Source organism: Pygocentrus nattereri, chromosome 19, assembly GCF_015220715.1.
Source record: "Pygocentrus nattereri isolate fPygNat1 chromosome 19, fPygNat1.pri, whole genome shotgun sequence".
Classification (NCBI taxonomy): Eukaryota; Metazoa; Chordata; class Actinopteri; order Characiformes; family Serrasalmidae; genus Pygocentrus; species Pygocentrus nattereri.
The window spans coordinates 21,559,743-21,582,146 of record NC_051229.1 but is presented as its reverse complement, the minus strand read 5'-3'; the positions used below and the strand labels follow the sequence as shown (position 1 = coordinate 21,582,146).

The 22,404-nt window shown below is 38.2% G+C and overlaps 1 protein-coding gene across 2 annotated transcripts in view; it reads left to right on the top strand.

Moving 5' to 3' along the window:
* camsap2b (calmodulin regulated spectrin-associated protein family, member 2b) overlaps nucleotides 1–22,404 on the top strand; it is a 112,683-nt gene that overhangs the window by 73,259 nt on the left and 17,020 nt on the right. For both annotated transcript variants that reach the window (XM_017699166.2, XM_017699165.2), the window contains exons 5-9: nucleotides 6,410–6,551; nucleotides 9,891–10,030; nucleotides 21,339–21,429; nucleotides 21,667–21,751; nucleotides 22,329–22,354. In XM_017699166.2, coding sequence (XP_017554655.1) covers nucleotides 6,410–6,551; nucleotides 9,891–10,030; nucleotides 21,339–21,429; nucleotides 21,667–21,751; nucleotides 22,329–22,354 — 484 coding nt within the window. The remainder of the gene's footprint in view (nucleotides 1–6,409; nucleotides 6,552–9,890; nucleotides 10,031–21,338; nucleotides 21,430–21,666; nucleotides 21,752–22,328; nucleotides 22,355–22,404) is intronic.

The following is a 22,404-nucleotide window of genomic DNA, read 5'->3' as shown; positions in this document are numbered from 1 at the left end:
AAATCTGAGGCCATGCCAGTATCTAAGATATGCCATCCACACAATGTCACCTGATTCGGCTTTAGATGGGTCCCAATTGGAATGAAGTATTTGGGAATAAAATTGAGTAGAACCCTGGAAGAAGTAACGTTGATGATCTATGAACCCTTGTTGGACAAGATAAAAGTCAATTTGGATAGGCACTGTATTCAGGATAAATTACTTTCTCTGGTATGGAACACTGTGATTGAATATTTAAATCTGCAACATGAAGCCCACAAAGCATCTATATTCTATAGGACATCTAATCTATTAATTAGTGATAAGTGTGGGAATCTCAAAACAATATGGCAGAAAGATTTAGGTTGTACTATAGATGATGATGTATGGCTGAGAATTCTGTCAAGTGAATGGCTATTTTACTAACATGTGAGTCATGCTGTATTTGTTGTATATCATTAATAAAAAATTTGAATTATAAAAAAAAAAAGGTATACAGAGGGGGGCTTAGAACATCGGGTATCCCTATATGCTGACGATATGCTCCTGTATTTATCTGATCCTCTTTTTGGTCTGCCTAAATTTCTTAATTTATTGGAGACTTTCAGTATTGTCCAAATCAAGTCAAAATTTATTTATATAACAGGTGTTGTCACAAAGCAGCTTTACAAAAAAATCTGGGTCCAAGCCCCCATGAGTAAGCCATTAGCAACAGTGGCAAGGAAAAACACGGGAAGAAGAAACCTTGAGAGGAACCAAGCCTCAAAAGGAAAACCATCCTCCACTGGTCGACATCGGATAGCAAAGTGATACTTTTTTTAGCATTAGTATAAGTATAAATTTAAATAAATTTAGCATTAGTATAAAACATTAGAATACAAAGTGGAGAAGAATAGATGGAGCAAAGGTCTATTAGATAGTTTGAAATTATGCAGTAGCAGCAGCATAATATCTGGCTATAAAGTTAATCTGGAAAAAAGTGAACTTGTACCCACAAATGTAGCTTCTCAGAAGATTTCTTATAGTTCCTTCCCTATCAGAGTGATAAACCCAAAAAAAAACACCTAGGGGCTGGATTAAACAAGTTTAAAAACCTTTATGAAGCTAACTTTTCCCAATTTATGGCATGTCTCATCAAAGATCTTGGGGGGGTTGGGTGTGGGGGGGTGCTGGCTAACCCTATCCCAGCGGTCATCGGGCAGAAGGCAGGATACACCCTGAACAGGTCGCCAGTCCATCGCAGGGCAGACATACACAATCACTCACACCTTAGCATGTCCAGTTGGCCTGACTGCATGTCTTTGGACTGTGGGAGGAAACCGGAGAACCCAGAGGAAACTCACGCAGACACTGGGAGAACACGCAAACTCCACACAGAGAGGACCCCGGTCACCCAGCCGAACCTAAGCCCTCCTCGTTGTGAGGCAACAGCACTACCCACCATGCCAAACTTCTGTCCATACAGACTTTCTCAAACTTTTTTCCTGCTTTTTATAGTTCCAACCTTGCTCTGATACAGTTAAGGCTCAAGACACTGCTTGAACAGAAACACCTTCACTCATTGAAGATGGGGATGGTGGTAGAGAAAAATTGTCAACCTTGTAAGACCTCTCAGTTGCAAAAGTGCTGTTTGATTCTGTCACTTTGTATTTTGAAATCCACTTTATTAATTCAGAATTCAGTGCATCTAAGAAATCAGGACTCTAGTTCAGCCCCTATATAGCGCAGTTTGGGAAGATTGGACTACATCAGTGTTGTGGAGTGCTGGATGCCAGCTGGTTCCTTGAAAGGACTTGCCCAGGCTTGTGACCTGGAGAGGAAACTTCAGCCTTGCTTTCTTAATGATGATACACTACAGGAAGCAGCAGTTTACCAGTGACAAGCCTCTATACTTGATTAGCATAGAGTGGGAAGCAAAGGTTTGCTTTCAATAGTGGAAGAGGCCTTTGGATCTTCTTGGGCAGCTACCACCATCCTTAAGCAGGGCAGCCCCCAGTTAAATAGGTGCTGCCCAGCCATGGCCTACTGAATGTCTGGAGCTGATAGAGCTTTTGTTACTCACATGCAGCAGGACCTACAGTCACTCATAACCTGCTTTGCAGGTGCCTTCAATGTTTTGGCATTAAGCTATCCATCAGCGTTCTTGACTATGAACTGGTTGGCATGCATCTGGGCTCATCAATCTCAGACAACCTGTCACATGAAAGTGACATCAACAGGTGCATTGGAAAAGCTGCCTCATTTGCAAGGCTGATGAAGAGACTTTGGGCAAACAATAAGCTCACTGAACACAGTAAAGTACATGCCTATATTTTGACACATGGACTCTGCTTTCAAACCAGAGGCTCATTCCTTATGTGATGCCACAAGCACATACTCAGTATCACATGGAAAGACACCGTCACCAATAGTACAGTGCTTTAAAGAGCAGACACCATGTTAACCATGTTAACCTTCCTCTAACAGAGGTGTATGTGCTGGCTGGACCGCTTCTCACATTATAGATTAAAAACAGGCTAATTACTTTCCTGCTGTATGGCTACAGAGGATCAACCAACTTTTTCATACAGTATGCAGTGATGAGTGTAAGCGTCTCAAATATTGAATCTCATGCAAGCACCGTTCTTATGATGCTAGATCAACGGCTGCCTACAACGTAGCACAATAGTACTCTTAAGCTTTCTTCCCCAACCTTTGTAATTAATTCATGGTTCTAACAAAAATGTGTAGTTGTTTGCTCTTGACTAGCATTTAGACTGATGAGTTTTCTAGGTCTTGTTACACAGATTTCCTTCATATTTGCCTTGCACATTGTAGTATATTCCCTGTTCCCAACATATCTATAACCCTTTTAATTAAACATTAATAATCCCTTAATGAGTGGAAGAACATATTTTAGAGTAGGAAAACACGATATGTGCTGGACAGGGGTGCTCCAGGACCAGGGTTAAGATCCACTGGCCTTGATTAGTCCTGTTCATTGCAAACTACATCAACAATTATCAGATCTAGTCATGGGGACCCCTACTGTGGAGTTTTAACTATTACCTGCCTCGTTTACCAAGACCTTTATGAGCTGGATTAGAAGTTTTAGAGGGGGAAACATGTTCAGGGCAGAGAGTCCCTAGGACTTGAGTTAAGAACCTAGATCTTCTGGATCAAGCACTAGATATTGCCAAAAATATTCACTGACCCATCTATATAATTGAATTCAGGTGTTCCAATCACTTCCATGGCCACAAGTGTACAAAACTAAGCACCTAGGCCTGCAGACTGCTTCTACAAATATTTGTGAAAGAATGGGTTGCTCACAGGAGCTCCACAGTGAATTCCAGCGTGGTACCGTGATAGGAAGCCTGTGCAAGTCGCAAGTCCAGTCGTGAAATATCTTTGCTACTAAATATTCCACAGTCAACTGTCAGTGGTATTATAACAAAGTGGAAGTAATTGGGAATGACAGCAACTCAGCCACGAAGTGGTAGGCTGTGTAAAATGACAGTGGGGTCAGCGGATGCTGAGGCTCATAGTGTGCAGAGGTTGCCAACTTTCTGCAGAGTCAATTGCTACAGACCTCCAAACTTCATGTGGGCTTCAGATGAGTTCAAGAACTCAGAGAGCTTCATGGAATGAGTTTCCATGGCCGAGCAGCTGCATCCAAGCCTTACATCAGCAAGTGCAATGCAAAGCGTCGGATGCAATGGTGTAAAGCGCCACCACTGGACTCTAGAGCAGTGGAGACTTGTTCTCTGGAGTGATGAATCACACTTCTACGTCTGGCAATCCGATGGACGAGTCTGGGTTTGGCAGTTGTCAGGAGAACGGTATTTGTCTGACTGCATTGTACAAAGTGTAAAGTTTGGTGGAGGGGGGGGGATTATGGTGTGGGGTTGATTTCCAGGAGTTGGGCCCAGCCCCTTAGTTCCAGTGAAAGGAACTCTTAATGCTTCAGCAAACCAAGATATTCTGGACAATTTCATGCTCCCAAATTTGTAGGAACAGTTTGGGGACGGCCCCTTCCTGTTCCAACATGACTGTGCAGCAGTGCACAAAGCAAGGTCCATAACGACATGGATGAGCGAGTTTGGTGTGGAAGAACTTGACTGGCCTGCACCTCATAAATGTGCAAGAATGGTCAAAAATTCCTATAAACACACTTCTAAACCTGGTGGAAAGCCTTTCCTGAAGATTGAAGTTGTTGTAGTTGCAAAGGGTGGGGTGACATCATATTAAACCCTATGGATTAAGAATGGGATGTCGCTTAAGTTCATATGTGTGTGAAGGCAGACGAGCGTATGGTTTTGCAGTGTAAATTCCCTAACTGACCGCTAACATTCGTACATGGCAAAAATTTTAATCAATTGGCAAGTCAAAATTTTCAATATTTATGCATTGCATGTATTTTGTTGATGTAGAACTTCTTACAGAAATACAAAAGATTAGGGTCTATCACCTACCTAAACACCTGAGCTGAAAATGTTCATAGTTCATCAAATGCTTCTGTGAGAAAAAATGAATAGATAGTTCAGCCACGAATGTAAATATGGCAACCACATCATACCCTGCTGGTTTCTGCTGTGAGGGCTGAATCTGAGAATGAAATCCATAGTTTCATAGTTTGGGTGTTTCTTTTTAAGATGCACCAAATGCTTGGCCAGAATAAATATCTGATCTCTTCTGTGTTCAGGTGGTTACTCAAAAAAGTAATCCATTACAAATTTATCGAATTATCCTTTTCTCATTACTTGTGTTACTCTCTAAAAGCCATACAATTCTATACCAGCTGAAAAAAACAAGAAATAAGTAAGCATCATTTAAAAGGCCTGTCATGATACCTGCTTTTGAACAAGACGCCGCCACCTTGTGATTGATTAAAATTATGAATGGCTGATGATGCTTTAAAACCGATAAATTAGTAATAATTAATTAATTACATGAGTGAAGCAAGAAGCATAGTTCTTGTTCAGTCAGCACCTGTAATGTAAGAATTTATGCTCTAAGGTATTCCCCTATTTCATTACAGGAAAGACTCATCACTGGATGACTGTGTTACCCCAAACACTGACAATAATGTTACTAAACCATCCATCCATCCATCCATTGTCTAAGCCGCTTCTCCGTCAGGGTCGCGGGGGGATGCTGGAGCCTATCCCAGCAGTCTTCGGGCGAAAGGCAGGATACTAAACCAATTAAAATAAAATGGATGGATGGATGGATGGATGGATGGATGGATGAAAAAGTATTTAATTCTGCTCCTTGCATATAGAGCTTATACAACAAAATAGTAGATTTGGATAGCTAGTAGACCCAGTAATGTTTGCATTGATAAGGACATGTTCCCACGCAGACTATGAAATCATACTGTTCGTGAATCATTAAACCGCTCCAACATACAGCTCTGAGATTAGAATGATTAATGGAGGAAAATCATAATAAGTCATAACAAGTTAGCAAATTCTCTTTTTAAAATGCATAGACATGCAGTCTGGCCAAATGGTTTCTCGTATGATGATGTGATAGAGAATCATATTGAAGTGTATGCAAAAGCATTCAGAGCTATGGTGTACTTATAGATCGTGAACTTTGGAGGTAAGATAATGAGCTGTTTCAAATGTTGTTAAGGTGTGGACTAATGAAAAAACAATGCTATTAACTGGTAACAGATTTTAAATTAGGAGTGGATCCAGGACAAGGACACAAATGTTACAAATAAATAGTAAACCAGTAAATTAAAACTACTCACTAGTTGTGGTGAGTGGTCAACACAGACACCATACATCACACACAAGAAGCAAAAATCAATGTTCTCTCAGAATTAACATTCACCATAATGAGAAATCACAGCACTCTGCTGATGTCCATCTTGCACAAAGTAACGAAGCAGGAGCACATGTGATCAGTTCTTTGAACACTGGGACCAACTGGTTTAACCAGTAGAATTGAATGCGCTCTGCTTTTTGGAATGAAAACCTGCAGCCACACCTGCCCTTTACACACCCTTTGAACACCCTTGTATTATATCCTTTGCTGAAAGGAACTGCGACAATGGCCATAAACTAGGATCAAATCCATGATCTCTGTTGCTATGAGCAGATTTTCTTATTACTAGGCCTCAAGCATTGCTAGGCCTTTTTTCTTGCTCTGATACACTCAGTCTTCAGTTGAATCAGATGTGATGAAGCTAGGCAGGACAAGTTTACTCCTGGACTGGGAACTGCTGAAATACAGCATGGTCATCTCTTTCTGTATTCCTTCAAATCTTTAGCATGTGACTGTCATTGCCCAGCCTTCCTTCCTCACCCGATTCCTTCACAAAAGTAAACTAACAATTCCCTGCTTAAATGATGTGTTTTCAATGCTATTCACCATGTTCGTCTGTTTGCATATATTGCCCTTTTGCCATAGTAAGCACAATGTTTTGTGGCCCATACAGACACGGTACAAGAGAGAGGACTTTAAGACACAGTCTGCACTCTGTCTCCCCCTGGTGGACAATCTACTGAAGGACAACACAGATGGCTGTGCTCTGGCTGCATTGCTGCATTTCTACTGCCCCAATGCAGTTCCATTGGAAGGTACTGCAGCAATAACACTACACATTCACTTGATTGAGTACTCACTGTCCTTTTGGATACTCGTTGCCCTTCAGGGTTTTAAAACTATGAGTGAAGCCAATATATTACAACACCATTTCCAAAAAAAATGGATACTGTGTTAAAATTAAATAAAAACAAAATGCAATGATGTGGAAATCATCTAAACCTAATATTTAATTGAAAATAGTACAAAGACAACAAATCGAATGCTGAAACATTCCATTGAATGTTCTATTGAATTTGGTGCCAGCAACACATTCCAAAAAAGTTGGGACGGGTCATGTTTACCTCTGTGTTTCATCACCTCTTCTTTTAACAAAACCCTGTAAGTGTTTAGGAACTATGGAGAACAACTGCAAGGGTTTTGAAAGGGAAATGTTCCCTATTTTTGCTTGACATAGGATTTCAGCTGCTCAACAGTTCATGGTCTCCTTTGTTGTATTTTTCATTTCATGATGCAGAAAATGTTTTCAATGGGTGACAGATCTGGACTGCACACAGGTCACTTTAGCATCAGGTGTTTTTTAGCATTATATGGTATTTACCAGTCTTTTATTGCCGTGTCCCAACTTTTTAAAAAAAGTGTTGCCGGCATCAGATTCAAAATGTTTTTGTTTTTTTTTTCCAAAAAACAATAAAATTTCTCTGTTTCAACATTTGATATGCTGTCTTTGTACTATTTCTAATTAAATTTGGGGTTTAAATGTTTTATATGTCATTGCATTCTGTTTTTATTTGTATTTTGCACAGTGTCCCAACTTTTTGGAAATGGGGTTATAGATGGCTGATAAAATAATATTATGGTTCCACAGATTTATTGTTTTCTGGCAAAAATCTTGCTGATGAAACACTACTGCTTTGCTACTGATTTAAAGAATACAAAAAAAAACAATGCTGGAAGCTCCACCTCAGCGGTATGATATTTTTATTATGGAAACATTATTTCACCGTTTACAGTTGAGAACTAACAATTATACTAGTCAGTAAAAGATTATTTAAGAAATATTACTGGAGTCAGTTGTTAAATTTTTTAAATTGTAAAATGATATCATCTGATGAAACTTCTCGCCCATATCAAGTGCTAGTCTAATGTATGTATGTATGTAAGTTTCATAGACAATACAGCCATAAAGTGCTTATTTCAAGTATATACATATATGCGTATATTGCTGCTTTCAAAAAAATACATTGTATAACCAAAATTGTAACTTTACAGGAAAAGGAAAAACATTCTTAGCTTTGAATGTAAGTTAATGCAACTAGATTTTTCTGTAGGTACATTCATTCTAAGCTAGCCTTTTCAAATAAAACAAAACTGAAAATCTAAGACTGAACTTTGGAGATGTGGGAAAATATAAACCTAACCCTGCAAGTTTCTGTAAAAAAATATATGTATATGAAAGCAAGTCTAACAAAAGAAATAGAAGCTGTAGTAGAACTGTTGCTCATGCTGAAAAATAACTTGTACTTAATGGCAGCTTTGGAAATTAAATAAATGATGGGTGGTCTCTACCTTTTGCATGGTATTGTAGGTAACATATTCTAGGCCTCCAAATACTTCAAAATGCTACATTAAAATTATTTTATGAAATTTTAGCATGTGCAAAGTGCGACACACTTTTTGTTTAGTTTCTTTAAGTTGCTGCAGTAAAATAATTTAATTTATAGTATGTGTATAGTACACAGGCCTTTCTGGGCTACTTCCACTACCATTTTAAAATCTGAAATGGCTGTTGAAAAGTGCAACCTATGTTTATGATGTAGAACCAGTTTGGTTGCAGATAACACAATTCTGGAATGTTAGCGCTGTGAACCAGATTTCAAACAATTATGACACTGACACGACACTAGGTATAAAAAGATTATGAAGTGGTAGACGTATCCACAATGATGAAAGGAGCTCTGAAAGACTCTAGCAATTTCCCAGGACAGGTAACTGTAGATAATTGAAATATTGAATAAAACATCTAGATAGTAAACATCTAAAATAGTAATATTTTAATTAGCATATATAATTGTTGAATATAAATAAACAACTGTTAATATGCCACGTCATTTCAAACTTCAGCAGTAGTCTATGTGATCTAACCATTTTATAACATTGCAAATATGCTGTCTTGACTTGCTCTTGGCTTTTTCTAGACTTTAAACGCATGTGCAACTGTTTTAACTGTTTTGAAAGACTTCATCACAGTTCACACAGTGACATTACAGATATTACATGTGGCAGTGGCGGACGTTCACTATCCACTCTGCTTGTTGCTTGTGAAAACATGCCTGCTGCAAGTTGATAATGTTCATTTATCTGTCTCTACAACAGTGACGTAAATAAAGCATGTGAATAGTCTATGAAAGGATTGACGTTTGATCAGGCTCAACGTAGCTGATAGAAAACCATTAAAACGGGGTATTCAATTCTAGCTTTTCTTCCCTGTTAACTATGGTTGTGCTGTTTAAAGGTGGGCAATATGACGATAGGTTTTACTGGCATGATAAGTGATGTCACAATATGCTTTTCTGAGCATATTGTGGATACTGTCAGTAATTAAAGAACACTGACCAGCTACATTCATTACAAAACAAACATGATTAGTCCTGTTTAATAGTTTTTGAAGGAAGATTTTACTCTGCGTGGCAATAATAGTTTATCAGAAAACAAATTATCTGAATGTTTATCATTTATCATGATAAAAGTATTGTGATTATGTTTTTGTCATATTGCCAACCCCTAGTCCAGCTCCAGCTGTATTTTAATGTAGGGGTATTCAGTTCTGGTCCTGGAGGGCCAGAGTCCAGCACAGTTTAGGGATTTTCTAGCAAAATGACACATGTAATTCAAATATGTTAGTTGTCAGGTTGGTTGGTGTGCACCATAATTGAATACCACTGCACTAATATGAGCCTGGATCAGGGCATTCTTTGTTATCATGAAAAAATAGCTTATTGTTAACACTTACACTTACAGTTAGAGAGTGGGAAAGACAAGAAGATGGGTGGAAAAACAAGAAAAGGTCAAATTGAACTGTTTTAAAGATTTTTCTATTTGAGAGTTTTGTTAACCTAAATAATGACTAGTAGTAACTGAGGGTTGAGGAAAGTAAAGAGGAAGAAAATATGTATATGTGGAAAGAGTGAGAGAGGAGAAAGAATAGAAGAAAAGGAGAGAAGGAGAGGTTGGAAGAGTGACCAGTAGAGCAGTTTTTCGAACATAAACACTTCCCCACCCTGTAACTCCCACCAGTTCTCTTCCTGCCCACCCCCACACACAAGTCTCTGTTTTCATTGGTCGCTTCCACGTTTTGTTCCCGCCCTGTGCAGATATCTGTGTGAAGGAAACGATGTCATTGGCCGACAGCCTCTACAACCTACAGCTGATCCAAGACTTCTGTAGGGAGAATCTGAACAACTGCTGCCACTTCACTCTGGAGGACATGCTCTATGCCTCCAGCTCCATTAAGGTAAGAGACAGAGAAAAGCACACAAACACCCATTTTACACAGCTGCGCAGTGGAGAGCTTTTTCAGTTAGGAAAGGTAAACTTGGATAGTTAAGTCTTTTAAGCCTGTTTGTGGACCTGTTTTGTGCACGGCTGAAGTATTACTTCTTCTGATAGCTGTCTGATAGTGTCTGAAGAGCCTTTTGCTGATGGCATGTTTGTTAATATTTAGTGACCAGGAGATTTTTACTGTGGTGACACCAGTAGAACATATTAGATTGGATATTGGAGTTAAAAAAGAGTAAATCACATCTGATTTTGCAAAAAACTAGCATTGATTTAATTCTATTTAACAAGTATATGAGTACATAGGTATTATATTACAATTGTGATTTCTTAAAATTTTCAACACTGTTGCAGATATTTGCACTGCAATTTTTTCTTTATTTAAGCCATCTTGTTGAGTATTTAAGAGTTTGAGCAGTTTGGGTATCTTAGCGTTTTTGATTGAAATAAAAAAAAAAAATTCTTCATGCAAGTCATTGAGAGTGGTCTAATGTGAAAGGTTGCATTGTCGAGAGACTTGCCAACTGATTTTTTTTTAAAATAGTGGTGTCAGGAACCAGGGGTCACCATGTCACAATACAAATATGGCCAGTTTATTTACTATCCAAATCTACCTGTGCATCTATGTGTGCCATTTGAATTTTATATGAAATGTTGTCAGCGGCAAAATTTCGACCAATGTCTCATCTCTTTACTGTCGTAAACAATGTCTCAGGCATCAGGCAGCACATATATAACTATTTCACATAGTAGCTTTTTGTAAGGTAGATTTTAGAGGCATTGAACTCAGACATCTGGTTCTTATCACCACCACTGTGAACAAACCACTCTGAATGTCTTTGTTTTGGCATGTTGAGTACTCTGTTAACTGCTCAAGGTGCTGGTATTTGAATACTGAAATTATAACTCTGGTACTCTTTCGTTTCGTCTCAGAAAGGAAAAGTAAATAAACATACTAACAATACTATGAAACGCTTATGTTTAAACAGGGATGTAAAAAGTTATGATTTGGAGAGTTATGATATGATTTGTTATTATTTTGTTTAGAATTATAAGTAAGTATGCATATTACACTGTGCCACTCATAAACACTAGTTTAGATGTACCGTGGTGTTATTGCCAACTAGGCTAACTACTCCTGTTAATGGCAGCTTTGGAAATGAAATAAATGATGGATGGTCTCTACCTTTTGCGTGGTATTGTAGGTAACATACACCGCCAAATACTTCAAAATGCTATTTTATTACATTTTAGCATGGGCGAAGTGTGACACACTGCAAACTTACACACACTTAACTCCATTTCTCCACTCAGGAGTAAAGGCCTAGTGTAATATGTCAAGTCCTCACCAGCATCCGTTGTTGTACTAGTTAGCCGTAGTTCTAGCTTATACATAAGGTGGCAGCCTGCATATTATCCAACACAACTACTGATTTGCCTCTTCCTGTTTTTGAATTTTAAAAAAAAGTTTTCAAATGTATTCCACTGGTGGCTGCCAAATATTTCTAAAACAGTTTTACCCTCTTAACACCAGTGCTGTCAGCTAAAGAGTAAGCCTCCAGAACCAACCCTGTGACAAAGTAGATTTTTTGGTTGTTTTTTTATTTCCTGCGGTTACATACCATATATCTGTTTATGAACTCTTGCAGTTAATTGAATAATAAAGTTAGTTTGAATGCACTGTGTACATAAGGTGTGTCTTAACCATAAAATTATGCAGATATTTAAAGAAAATTAGTGGAATTCTCTTCTAAGATAAGAGCTCAATTAACATTGTCCTTCTTAAATCTTTTTAAGTGGTTTTTAAAGAATATTGAATGTAGTTTTTAAAAAATATTGGATCCGATTTGGTATCCAGATTTGGTTTCATGATTGGTACCAATAAAACAAAAGGTTTATTGTACAGTGTCTTGTTGCTTAATTTTCTTTTATTCTAATGGCAGATTTTTCAGTGTTTTCTGATATTCCATGAGCTCTGAACTAATTGAACCTGTGTATGTGGAAGTACAGAAAGTGCCCTTTGAAATGGACTCAGCAGAATGTGTGTCTTCTGGTACAGAGTGTGATGTGGGAGGGAGAGATGAGTAGCGCATTGTTTAAACCTGACTGTTTGGAAGAACTGAATCATGAGCAGAGTTGGAGTATGTGTGTGTGTCTGTGTGTGTGTGTGTGTGTGTGTGTGTGTGTGTGTGTGTGTGTATGAGAGAGAGCGAGAGAGAGAGCGAGAGAGAGAGAGGTTTGCAACTGGAGAGGTGTGTGTGTGACTGCACATGAAGATGTGACATATCCATCTTGACTCGTTCTTCTTAAACTTGCGGTAGCAAAAGTTTTTCCATAGGCAGAATGAAGTATATTCCCCTGCAGTCGTACTGCCCATATAAGGAGCTGCAGGTCTAAGCTGGTTTTGCCAAATAAAAAATGACATTTAAAAAAAAACTGTTTAGCAGTTAAATTTGAGTAATGCTACATGCGTGCTAACACTTCTGTTCATAGAATCTAAAGTTGCATGAAAGTAAATCTACAATTACACATCAACACTATTGGCAACTACTGCCAAAGCAAATTTAGATCTTCTTGGTTTGTGTGGAGTATTTTGCAGAAGTTGCAAGTCTGTAACATCAGTTATATTAGTATAGAAAGCAAAGTTAGCTTGCTTGTAGCAACATTTGTATTTTGAATCTTGATGTATTATATATTAAATTAATGTACATACAGCAGAGCATGTTGGGAACAGAACATTTTTGTTTATTACAGGGTGCGATAGCGTTTACTCATAGCATTTATTTTTGGCCGCTACAGAAAAATTGCTTAGACACAGGCTTTTTTTATTTATTACCAACTGCAAAAAGACAACACGTCCTCACAGATCTATTACATTGCAGGTCCAAAGTATTCATTGATTGTCTAGTAGTAATTAAGATTGTGCAAGTGTGAACAGTTGCAGTCCAGTATTGAAAATATAGAAAATATAAAAAGCTATCATTAAAATGTTCCTCAGTCTTTTCTGCCCCTCTGACTCCCATTTGCTGACTTTCATCAAAACCAAACCACTATCAGTGATCAAAATTAGATATCTGGGTGCATCCTGTGTGTGTTAAGTGGGTGGGATGGGGTGGGCAGGGCTTTTTTCCTGAAATTTTTCCTCAAAAAAATTATAGTTGAGGACTGAAATCAAGACATTTTTACACATACGAAGACCAAAAAACTGAAAAAGCTCAACCTGAAAACATGTCTACTGTTGCAGCTTAGCAGTATTGAAGATTAAGGCCTTGATTTAGCCAGTACTACATGTCAGCAGTGTGAGTGGTAATTTATTACATTTACTAAGGTTCAGTTGGATTTGTACTTGTCTGAGCATTTTTAAATGATAAATATATTTATGAGGACAAGAATGGATTTTTTCTATGTTCCACTTTAGCCACTGTCATTGAGTTACTAATAGTAATTCTTTTGGTGTTTGATTTCATTCTGCTCTGTTGGTTCAGTAGCTAAACCTTCTGCTGTTGCTCACATAGTTTGCACTTTAGCATTTAGCAAAAGTATCCCTAAAATAGAAGAACAGAGCTTAACAACCTTCAGTTCCTCTGCTGATGCTAGTACTTAAGTAGTTTTTAGATGCTCTTTTCACTTTTATTCAAGTTGGTGTTTTTCTAGCTATAGTTTAGGGTTTTTAACTTGACTGTTATTCCTTTTACTTGAGTGTGAATGTGAACAGTGGTTGTAGTCTTCTAGACAAAGAGAGTAAACAAAAGTGTTCTGCAGTGTGAAACAGCGCAAGAATGAATAACTCAAAGTGGTTGTCGGGGCAGAGGCTGTGTGTGTGTGTGTGTGTGTGTGTGTGTGTGTGTGTGTGTGTGTGTGAGAGGGTACATGCATTCTAATGGTGTCAGGATGTGCTGACTGCTTTGGTCTGGTTTTGTAATCAGCTGATCTGAAAGAAGCTACAGACTGGAAGCTTTCAGACGGAGAGGGAGGAAGATGAAAGAACAGAAAAAAGATGGGCAGAGAGATAGCGAGAGATCAGGGAGATCAGTGTTATCTGTTTTATATGTGTTTGTGTGTGTGTGTCTGTTTACTGGGTGCCACCATTTTCTTGTAGCACAGGGATGCCCAATTTTTTCTTGTTTGTGATGAGCTTAAAGCTGAAAAACAAAATAATGTGCAAATAAAAAGATTTTCAGATTTTTATGTTATTGCTATATAATATATAAAACATAATATATATATATATTGTTGCTACAATAATTCACACACACCTTCTAAGCCACTTCTCCTTCTGGGTCACAGGGGGTGCTGGAGCCTATCCCAGCTGTCATTGGGTGAAAGGCAGGAGACACTCTGGACAGGTCACCAGTCCATCACAGGGCAGGCAGGCAGACTCATTCACTCACACCTAGGGGCAAATTAGCATGTCCAAACAACCTGACCGCATGTCTTTGGACTGTGGGAGGAAACCCACACAGACATGGGGAGAACATGCAAACTCCACACAGAAAGGACTGGTCACCCGGCCGGGGACTTACAATAATTCAAAAATAGGAAAATTAACATTAGTAAAAAAATTATAAAAAGTTAATAATAATAATAATAAGAAGAAGAAGAAGAAGAAGAAGTTAATGTAGATAAAATACATTAAATATAGTATAAAATATGTTGAGTGCGGGGGTGTTTGGGTTAACTTTCTGGTGGGCTAAATCAAATGTCCTCATGAGCTAAATTTGAGCAGCCCTGTTCTAGCACATTTTAAGTGTGCCAGTTTAAAAAAAAATGTAAGGTATTAAAATGCTAAATTGTAGCTAACCATAAAAAAATATTCACTTAATTTGTCCAGGAGTGTAAATGTAAAGATATAAAGGTATAAAAATACATGGATGCCTCATGATGCCCGTCTCTGAAAGTAGTGAACAGTCGAATATATTATGACCCAACAGATGTTCTATTTTTTATTCCATCTAATGCAAGCTGGTTGTTAACTTTGGAGTTCAAATAAGGCAAACACCCAGCAGTCCTCCTACCTCACTGCTCTAATCTCTTTAGTTAGCTGTGCAACATCAATGACACAGAATTATCTTGCTTCATTTGAAATTTGTTCAAAATATTGTGTGAATATGAGTCATGATCCCAGTATCATATAAATAGAAATGTGGGCTGCAGGGTTCATTCACCTGTAATGCTAATAGTCATTTTAAGAGCAAAACTTCCTACAACTGATGATATTGCTCAATGTCATTTTATGTAATATAATTTTATATACTCCAATAGTTTCAGTTAAACAGTACTCTACACTGACCGATGATTCAGTTGTCATCTGTGAACCATGAAACATGGCTATTCTCAAAAGTCATGTTTCTTAAAATCAAATGAACAGCAGAAACTCACAGCCTTAAATCATATAAATATGGACAAGTTACCCAGAATTCTTTACAGTGTTACTTACCTCTTACTTTTCTTACTCATTCTCATGCTAAAGATGACGTTTTTGTCATTTGAGCCTGATGACATTTTATGTTTAGATTCACCAGTTCAGCCTGTATTGCCATCATGTCTTTAAAAACACCTGAAAACTTTAGTCCATCTAAGGTTTCACCCTGTCATCAGGTGGCCATGAGTTCAAATTCCAGTAATAATGCAACCAAAAAAGTTATTGACAACAGTTTTTGCAATGAAACTGCAAATCATCAATATCAACTAATATTATTGGCCAGACGATATAACGGTTGAACCCTATTACAAGGACATTCGATAATATATATATATATTTTTTGGGATGTTTTCAAACATAAAGTTTACAGAAGTAACAATCACATTGTCACAGTTTTGCATCACAATACAATGTGCATCGTAGGAATCTGACAATGCATAGTGGAGTTACTTATGGCATCCAAAGCAGTTCCGTTGTTTGGAAACCAAAGTTTGAAAACAACCAACACCAATCAACCGAAAAACAACCTACTTCAGCCGTCAGCTTGTCAAACGCCACACTCCTCCCAGATCTAGTCTCATTAGTAAGCTGTGCAGCAATGTGACTGTAGCCATCATAGTCATATTTTGTTTGAACTGTTTGAGGTGATTGTTAAGATCATTTTCTTAAGTTTCTTAAGTTTCTTAAAGACTTGTGATTGAATTGTATCATTATGAGGTCAGAGATTTACAAACATGTGTTTTTATTTTCAGACCAGGTCAGGCTTTAGAGAAGCTTGTAGCTTTTGCACTGGGTGCATAATTTTCATTTTTTCTGAGCTTGGAGAGGGTAAATGTCTATCTTGTGTCTTGTGTGTGTGAGAGGGAAAGATAAAGAGAGAGAGAGGGAAGGGTGAGAGAGATAGCGGGGAGGGGGGGGTATTAATAGAGAGCTGGTGAGTGTTGCCTCTGTTGGCACTGAATACTGTACTGTAGGCCAGCAAAAGTGCGTCTACTGAATCTTAACCAGCTGGCCATTGTGCCTGAGAAAAGAGTCTGGAGCTCTAAGGGAGAGAGTGAATAGTGAAGAGTCATGTGGTGTTTTTAGTTCATAGAGTTTTCAGTGAATTTTCTAAATGCTCTTTTTGATAATTTCATGTTGTATGTGTGTGTGAGGGAAGTAGATAAAGTGTGCCTTCCTGAGACGGTGGAGGCTTGTACCACATTTCACAGCAGTGGGTCATTATGCAAGAGATTTTTTTTCAAGTTTTGGAAGAACACAGACACCTAGTGGTCGTGAGGTGAAATTACAACTGATATATACTTTTCTTGCTTGAGATAGTTTAAAATGGCCCATGATATTTCCTCCATTACGTTTGGTGAACTAGGTATATAAATTTTTCCAAACTGTAAGCATCTTTTGGTCAAGAACAAATTGATTTTGAGACAACTGGACACCGTTTCCTAGGCTTTGAATATAATATACATGTTTGGTGGTTATGAACAGATGTGAGTTTGGCCCTCTGAGATTTGGCTTTCAGGTGGAAGAGGACTGCACCTGACTGTTCCTGGAGATACTGGTAATTCCTCTGCATAAAGGTGGTGAGACAACAGATCTGAATAATTATAGGCCTCAAAACTGTCATGTTTAGCAAAAATGTTAGAATCTCTAGTGAACCAGCAATTGAAATCATTTCTTCATGAAAATTCTGTTTTATCTAAATCTCAGTCTGGTTTCAGAGAAGGTCACAGCACTATCTCTGCTACGACACTGGTTTTAAACAATATTTATTCAGACATAGACAAGAAGAAGCATTGTGCAGCTGTTTTTATTGACTTAACAAAGGCATTCAACACAGTTGATCACACTCTTCTTTTACTGAATTTAGAAAAGATTGGCTTTGATGCAACTGCGCTGGACTGGACCCAAAACTACCTCACTGACAGAAATCAATGCATGGCAATAAATAATTAATTAATAATAATATTAACCACAAGGTTCAATTTTGGGTCCAGTTTTATTTAATATCTACATAAATGATATTGCTACCTCTGCTTCAAACTCAGACTGCAAAATTCACCTTTATGCAGATGACACGATTTTATATTGCTCAGCTGATTCTATTCATGCTGCAACAAGAAAATTACAGAGCTCATTTAACCTGGCAGGATCCCCTATTGAGAGAGTCACGGAATATAAATACCTTGGCATATGGCTGGATGATAAACTCAGTTTTAAACCACACATAAATAAACTAGTCAGTAAATGCCGACAGAAGCTGGGTTATTTTTATAGACATAAGTCCTGTTTCCCCATGCACACCTGAAAAAGACTATTTGAAGCAACTTTACTGTCAGTGCTGGACGATGGCGATGTTATCTATAAATATGCTCCCTCCAGCTCTCTCAAACTACTGGACCCAGTGTATCACTCTGCACTGAGGTTCATCACTGGAGATCCGTACAGAACTCATCACTGTGAGCAGTATGCGAAAGTTGGGTGGCCCTCTTTAACGGAATGAAGGGAAACACACTGGTTGATTTTTATTTATAAGACACTCTCCGGTCATTTGCCAGAATACATCAATTCATTGATGAATGCAAATAACAGTAATTATCAGACTCGCTCTAGTAATTGGATCAGCTTCCAGGTACCAAGAGTTTTTACTGAAATGGGAAAATCTGCTTTTAGTCACAGCACCAGCTGGAATTCACTACAGGAAACACTAAAACTCGGCTCACTGGTGTCACTCAGTCATTTTAAACTTTTAATATCAAACCACCTTCAGGCAGCCTGTACCTGTTTTACTTAATCTTATTTATTCGTAACTTTTATTTTTTGTTTTAATTCTCCTTAGTTCTTTATTTCGTAATTTATTTTTAATAGTTTTGTATCATTACTTTTTAATTTGTATTATTAGCTTACTAATCTCTTATCTTCTTTTGATCCTAATTTCTTATCATTTAAACCTCAAGTTTTATTTTTATCTATTATTCACTGTTATTTTAACACCTAGGGGCAATTTAGCATGTCCAATTGGCCTGACTGCATGTTTGGACTGTGGGTGGAAACCCACACAGACACAGGGAGAACATGCAAACTCCACACAGAAAGGACCCCGGTCGCCCGGCCGGGGACTCCAACCCAGGCCCTTCTTGCTGTGAGGAGACAGCACTACCCACTGCGCCACCGTGCCGCCCCAACATCTAATCATATTTAGTTAATCAACATCTTCGGGAGCACTGGAATTTCTCATTAAGGCAAATGTAATGTTCCAAACTAAGTTTCAAAGTAGTGTGTGGAAAATCTTTACTTGATATTTCAGTTTTCCAAACAAAATCATGTGCAGAGCTCAAAAAGTTGATATACAGTGCAGTGCAAACATTTTAGGAATCTGGCAAAATTACGTTCAGAAAGCTATTTATCTGGACTGTAAACATTTATTTGCTCAGAAAAATACTAATATTAGAATTGTAATACAGATAATATTAATTCAGGAAGCTGTGATTGTACATTTGTCAGTGTGTTTGTTTAACCACTTCCAAACATTTCCTTGTGGCATCCCAGTATTACCTGTGGTTTCTCTAATTAATGCTTCATTATGTTAAATCAAGTGTGATGCGGATGGAATATATCCAATCCATCTGATGGCTGGGGGAATCCAGGAGGAACCAAGTGTTGTTCTTCAATCTGGTTCACAAGATATCAGCTTTCTAAAAAAGAAATTGTTACTTTGTTGCATTTATTCTAATATTTGGTAGTTTTAAAGGTAAAATCTGCTCACTGCGATAAATGGCACAGTGCTGTGTATAAACAAATACAGTGGCTGAACTTAAGAAGCTTATGTTTGTTTTGCAAGTGTAGGAACAATTAGTCCACACAGAGTGTAACACTGCATTGTGAAAAAGTCAGCCACTACCCTTTCTATTGTATTTCGGTACAAGTTATTCAGTTTTCAGTGTCTGGTGAAAAAACAGAAAACATTTTAGCAGAAAATTACCAAGAGGCCTCAATAACTAAATATTATATATATATATATATATATATATATATATATATATACATTTTCTGTATTTAGTGTGTCCACTGTTTGCCTTTCTTCCATGCTTTTCAGGAGACTCACATTCAGTTTTTTTAAGAATCTGGAGGGATGATTTTCTATACCTCACAAATTCAGTCTTAGAAGTTAGTTGCATTTTCTGCTTCTTAAAATCCAAGTAATCACAATTACAATGACTAGAACAGTACGCATCATTTCTAGTGTAAATTTTGTTCCTCCCTTCATTTTGACTTTGCTTTTTATGATGCACATCTGTATCATTTTATATGTAATCTCCTCAGAAATATCTTCTTTGGCCATTTTAGATGCAGATGAGTAAGAAATGAAAGGCATTTAAAGTGTGTTTGTGACGTGGAGCGATGAGGCGGACGTATGTGCTGAGAAAAGCAAGTTTTATTGAGGGCAAATCCAGGGTCAAGGTCATAACGGTCCAGGTTCAAATAGCCAACACGGAGAGCAGGAAGGACAGACACGACGAAAACGCACAGGTTACACAAAACAGGGGCCGGAAAATCAAAAACCATACATCACACATACAAACAATCAGCACATTCAAACATACAGCACATCAAACAAGCATACAAAGACCAACACAGACTAGGGCAAACTTATTTAAACTTAAACTTATAGGGGCTTATATAACACAGGGATGACAAGGAACAGGTGGGAAACAGGTGGAAACAATCAGGGGCGGAGTCACGAAACAAGGGGGCAGGACTGTGAAATCCAAAACAAAGAAGCACATGGACGACCGAGAAGTAAACACAACACGAGCACATGGACAGGACTGGGAGGGGCCAGTCGTACGTAACGTGGAGCGAGGAGGCGGACGCATATGCAGAGCTAGATTTATTAAGGGCAAATCCAAAATCAGGGTTAAGACAGTCCAGGGTCAACACAGATAGATCGGGGGGCAGACATGACAGACAAACCAGAATCCAGCAGAACAAACAACATCCAACACAGCATTTAACAATTCAGACACCAACATACATCAAACACAGACAGAGAATCAAACAAAGACCAGTAACCAGACCGGGGAAAACACAGGGCTTAAATACATAAGGGTAACAAGGGACAGGTGCAAACACAGGTGGAGACAATCAGGGGTGGAGTCATAAAACGAGGGGGCTGGACCAAAACGCACATGGGCTAAACCAAAACACAAACACATGGACAGGACTGGGAGGGGCCAATCGTGACATTGTGAGATTTATGTGGTTGCTTGTAAGAGTGTTCTTTGAAGAGAAGAACATAATGTCAGTGAGAGCTTTGGAAGCAGCTTTTGTTGTAATTTGTTGGTCTTAAGAGTGGTAAGATGGAAGAGTTAAAGTGGCAGGAGAGTACATGGAAGTGATATTGATAGATTTGATATTATACCGAGAGTTTCAGGTTTTGTGTCATTTTCGGGTAAACGTGCCTCATGCTTTTTTTTCTCATGCTGAGAACTGCATACATATCTGCATACATAAGGTCTGAGTTGTCCCATAGTCCTGTATATTAAATATGTCATAACATCATTCCGCAAAAGGGATTTGACTCATTTTAACATTTTAACAGATTAAAATTGCAGGTATGTCCAAGTTGGAGCATTGAGTTGCTTTTCAATTCACTTTTTCTCATAGGAGTTTAGATGGTCTGAGTTTCAAGTTGTCTGGAAAGCTGAGGGGCAGTTGGAATTTGACTGTGCTGAGTGGCAGCTCTCCATTGTGTTGGACACCACTGTGTTAAAAGAATGGTAGTTTTCTCTTGTCTGCAGTTGTTATCCTTTCATGACTTTATGTGTCTGTGTTTTTGTTTTAGAGTAACTACCTTGTGTTTATGGCAGAGCTGTTCTGGTGGTGTGAAGTGGTCAAACCCTCTTTTGTTCAGCCTCGAACACTTGAAACCAAAGGTAAGTTTGGAACTCTCTTATCCAGCGATCCCTAACCTAGTTCATGTTTGTCTGTTTTATCCCAGATCCTCTCATTCCTGACCCAGGTAGTAAGCATTCTACAGCCCTTCATTGTCTGGTTCAGGACTCATGGCTGAATCAGAACAGAACTCATGGCTGGGCTGGCTAGTATTCTCTATAGTGATCTTCCAGAATCTGTCTTTGATAATAAGCTTGTGTCCATGCTTGTGTTTTCAGTATCTGACCCAGTACAGTCAACAAAAATGGCTCCAATAACCAAACACAACCTGATCCACAGGCCAACCAGCCCTGACCAGCAAAGGTTTGTCTTTTTTGTGTTCATAGATTAGTCAGAACAATAACTCAAGCAGTCACACAATAGATTGGTTTCACAGACAGAGATTAAGTCTAGTCCTGGAGTACACAGCTTTCTGAATAGAGATTCTCCATTAAAATTAAACAGTGTAGTGTTGGACTAAAGTTAATCCTATCTTGGAATCTGACCCTATATGATCCTGTATGCAGAAAGCCCTATGTATTTGTTCATGTGTCAGCTGGAGGGGTATAAAGCCCCCAGCACTGGCCTATGCTGTTCTCTGGAATGATGAAGCACCATCAAAACCTTTAGAACGAGCTAGTGTAGCATTTATGATCCAGAACTAATCATCCAGCATCAATACCTGCCCTCACTAATGCAATCAGTGGTTGAATGCAATCAAATCCTTACATCCTTATTTTAGAGAAAGTGTTTGGTGAGCACTTCAGGTGTCTGCAAACTCTCGGGCAGATGTATATTTTGTGAATTTATGTTCTATATTTTGTACAATTATTGTCTGAACCATTCTGTATTCTCTTTGTGTATGTGATTGTATTTGTTTTCCTCTGTTCTTTTCCTGTAGGTCTCAGCCAGACACCACCAACTCAGGTAAAATTGCCATTACAGTTAAAAGTAGTGTTTTCGGCACATGATTTATT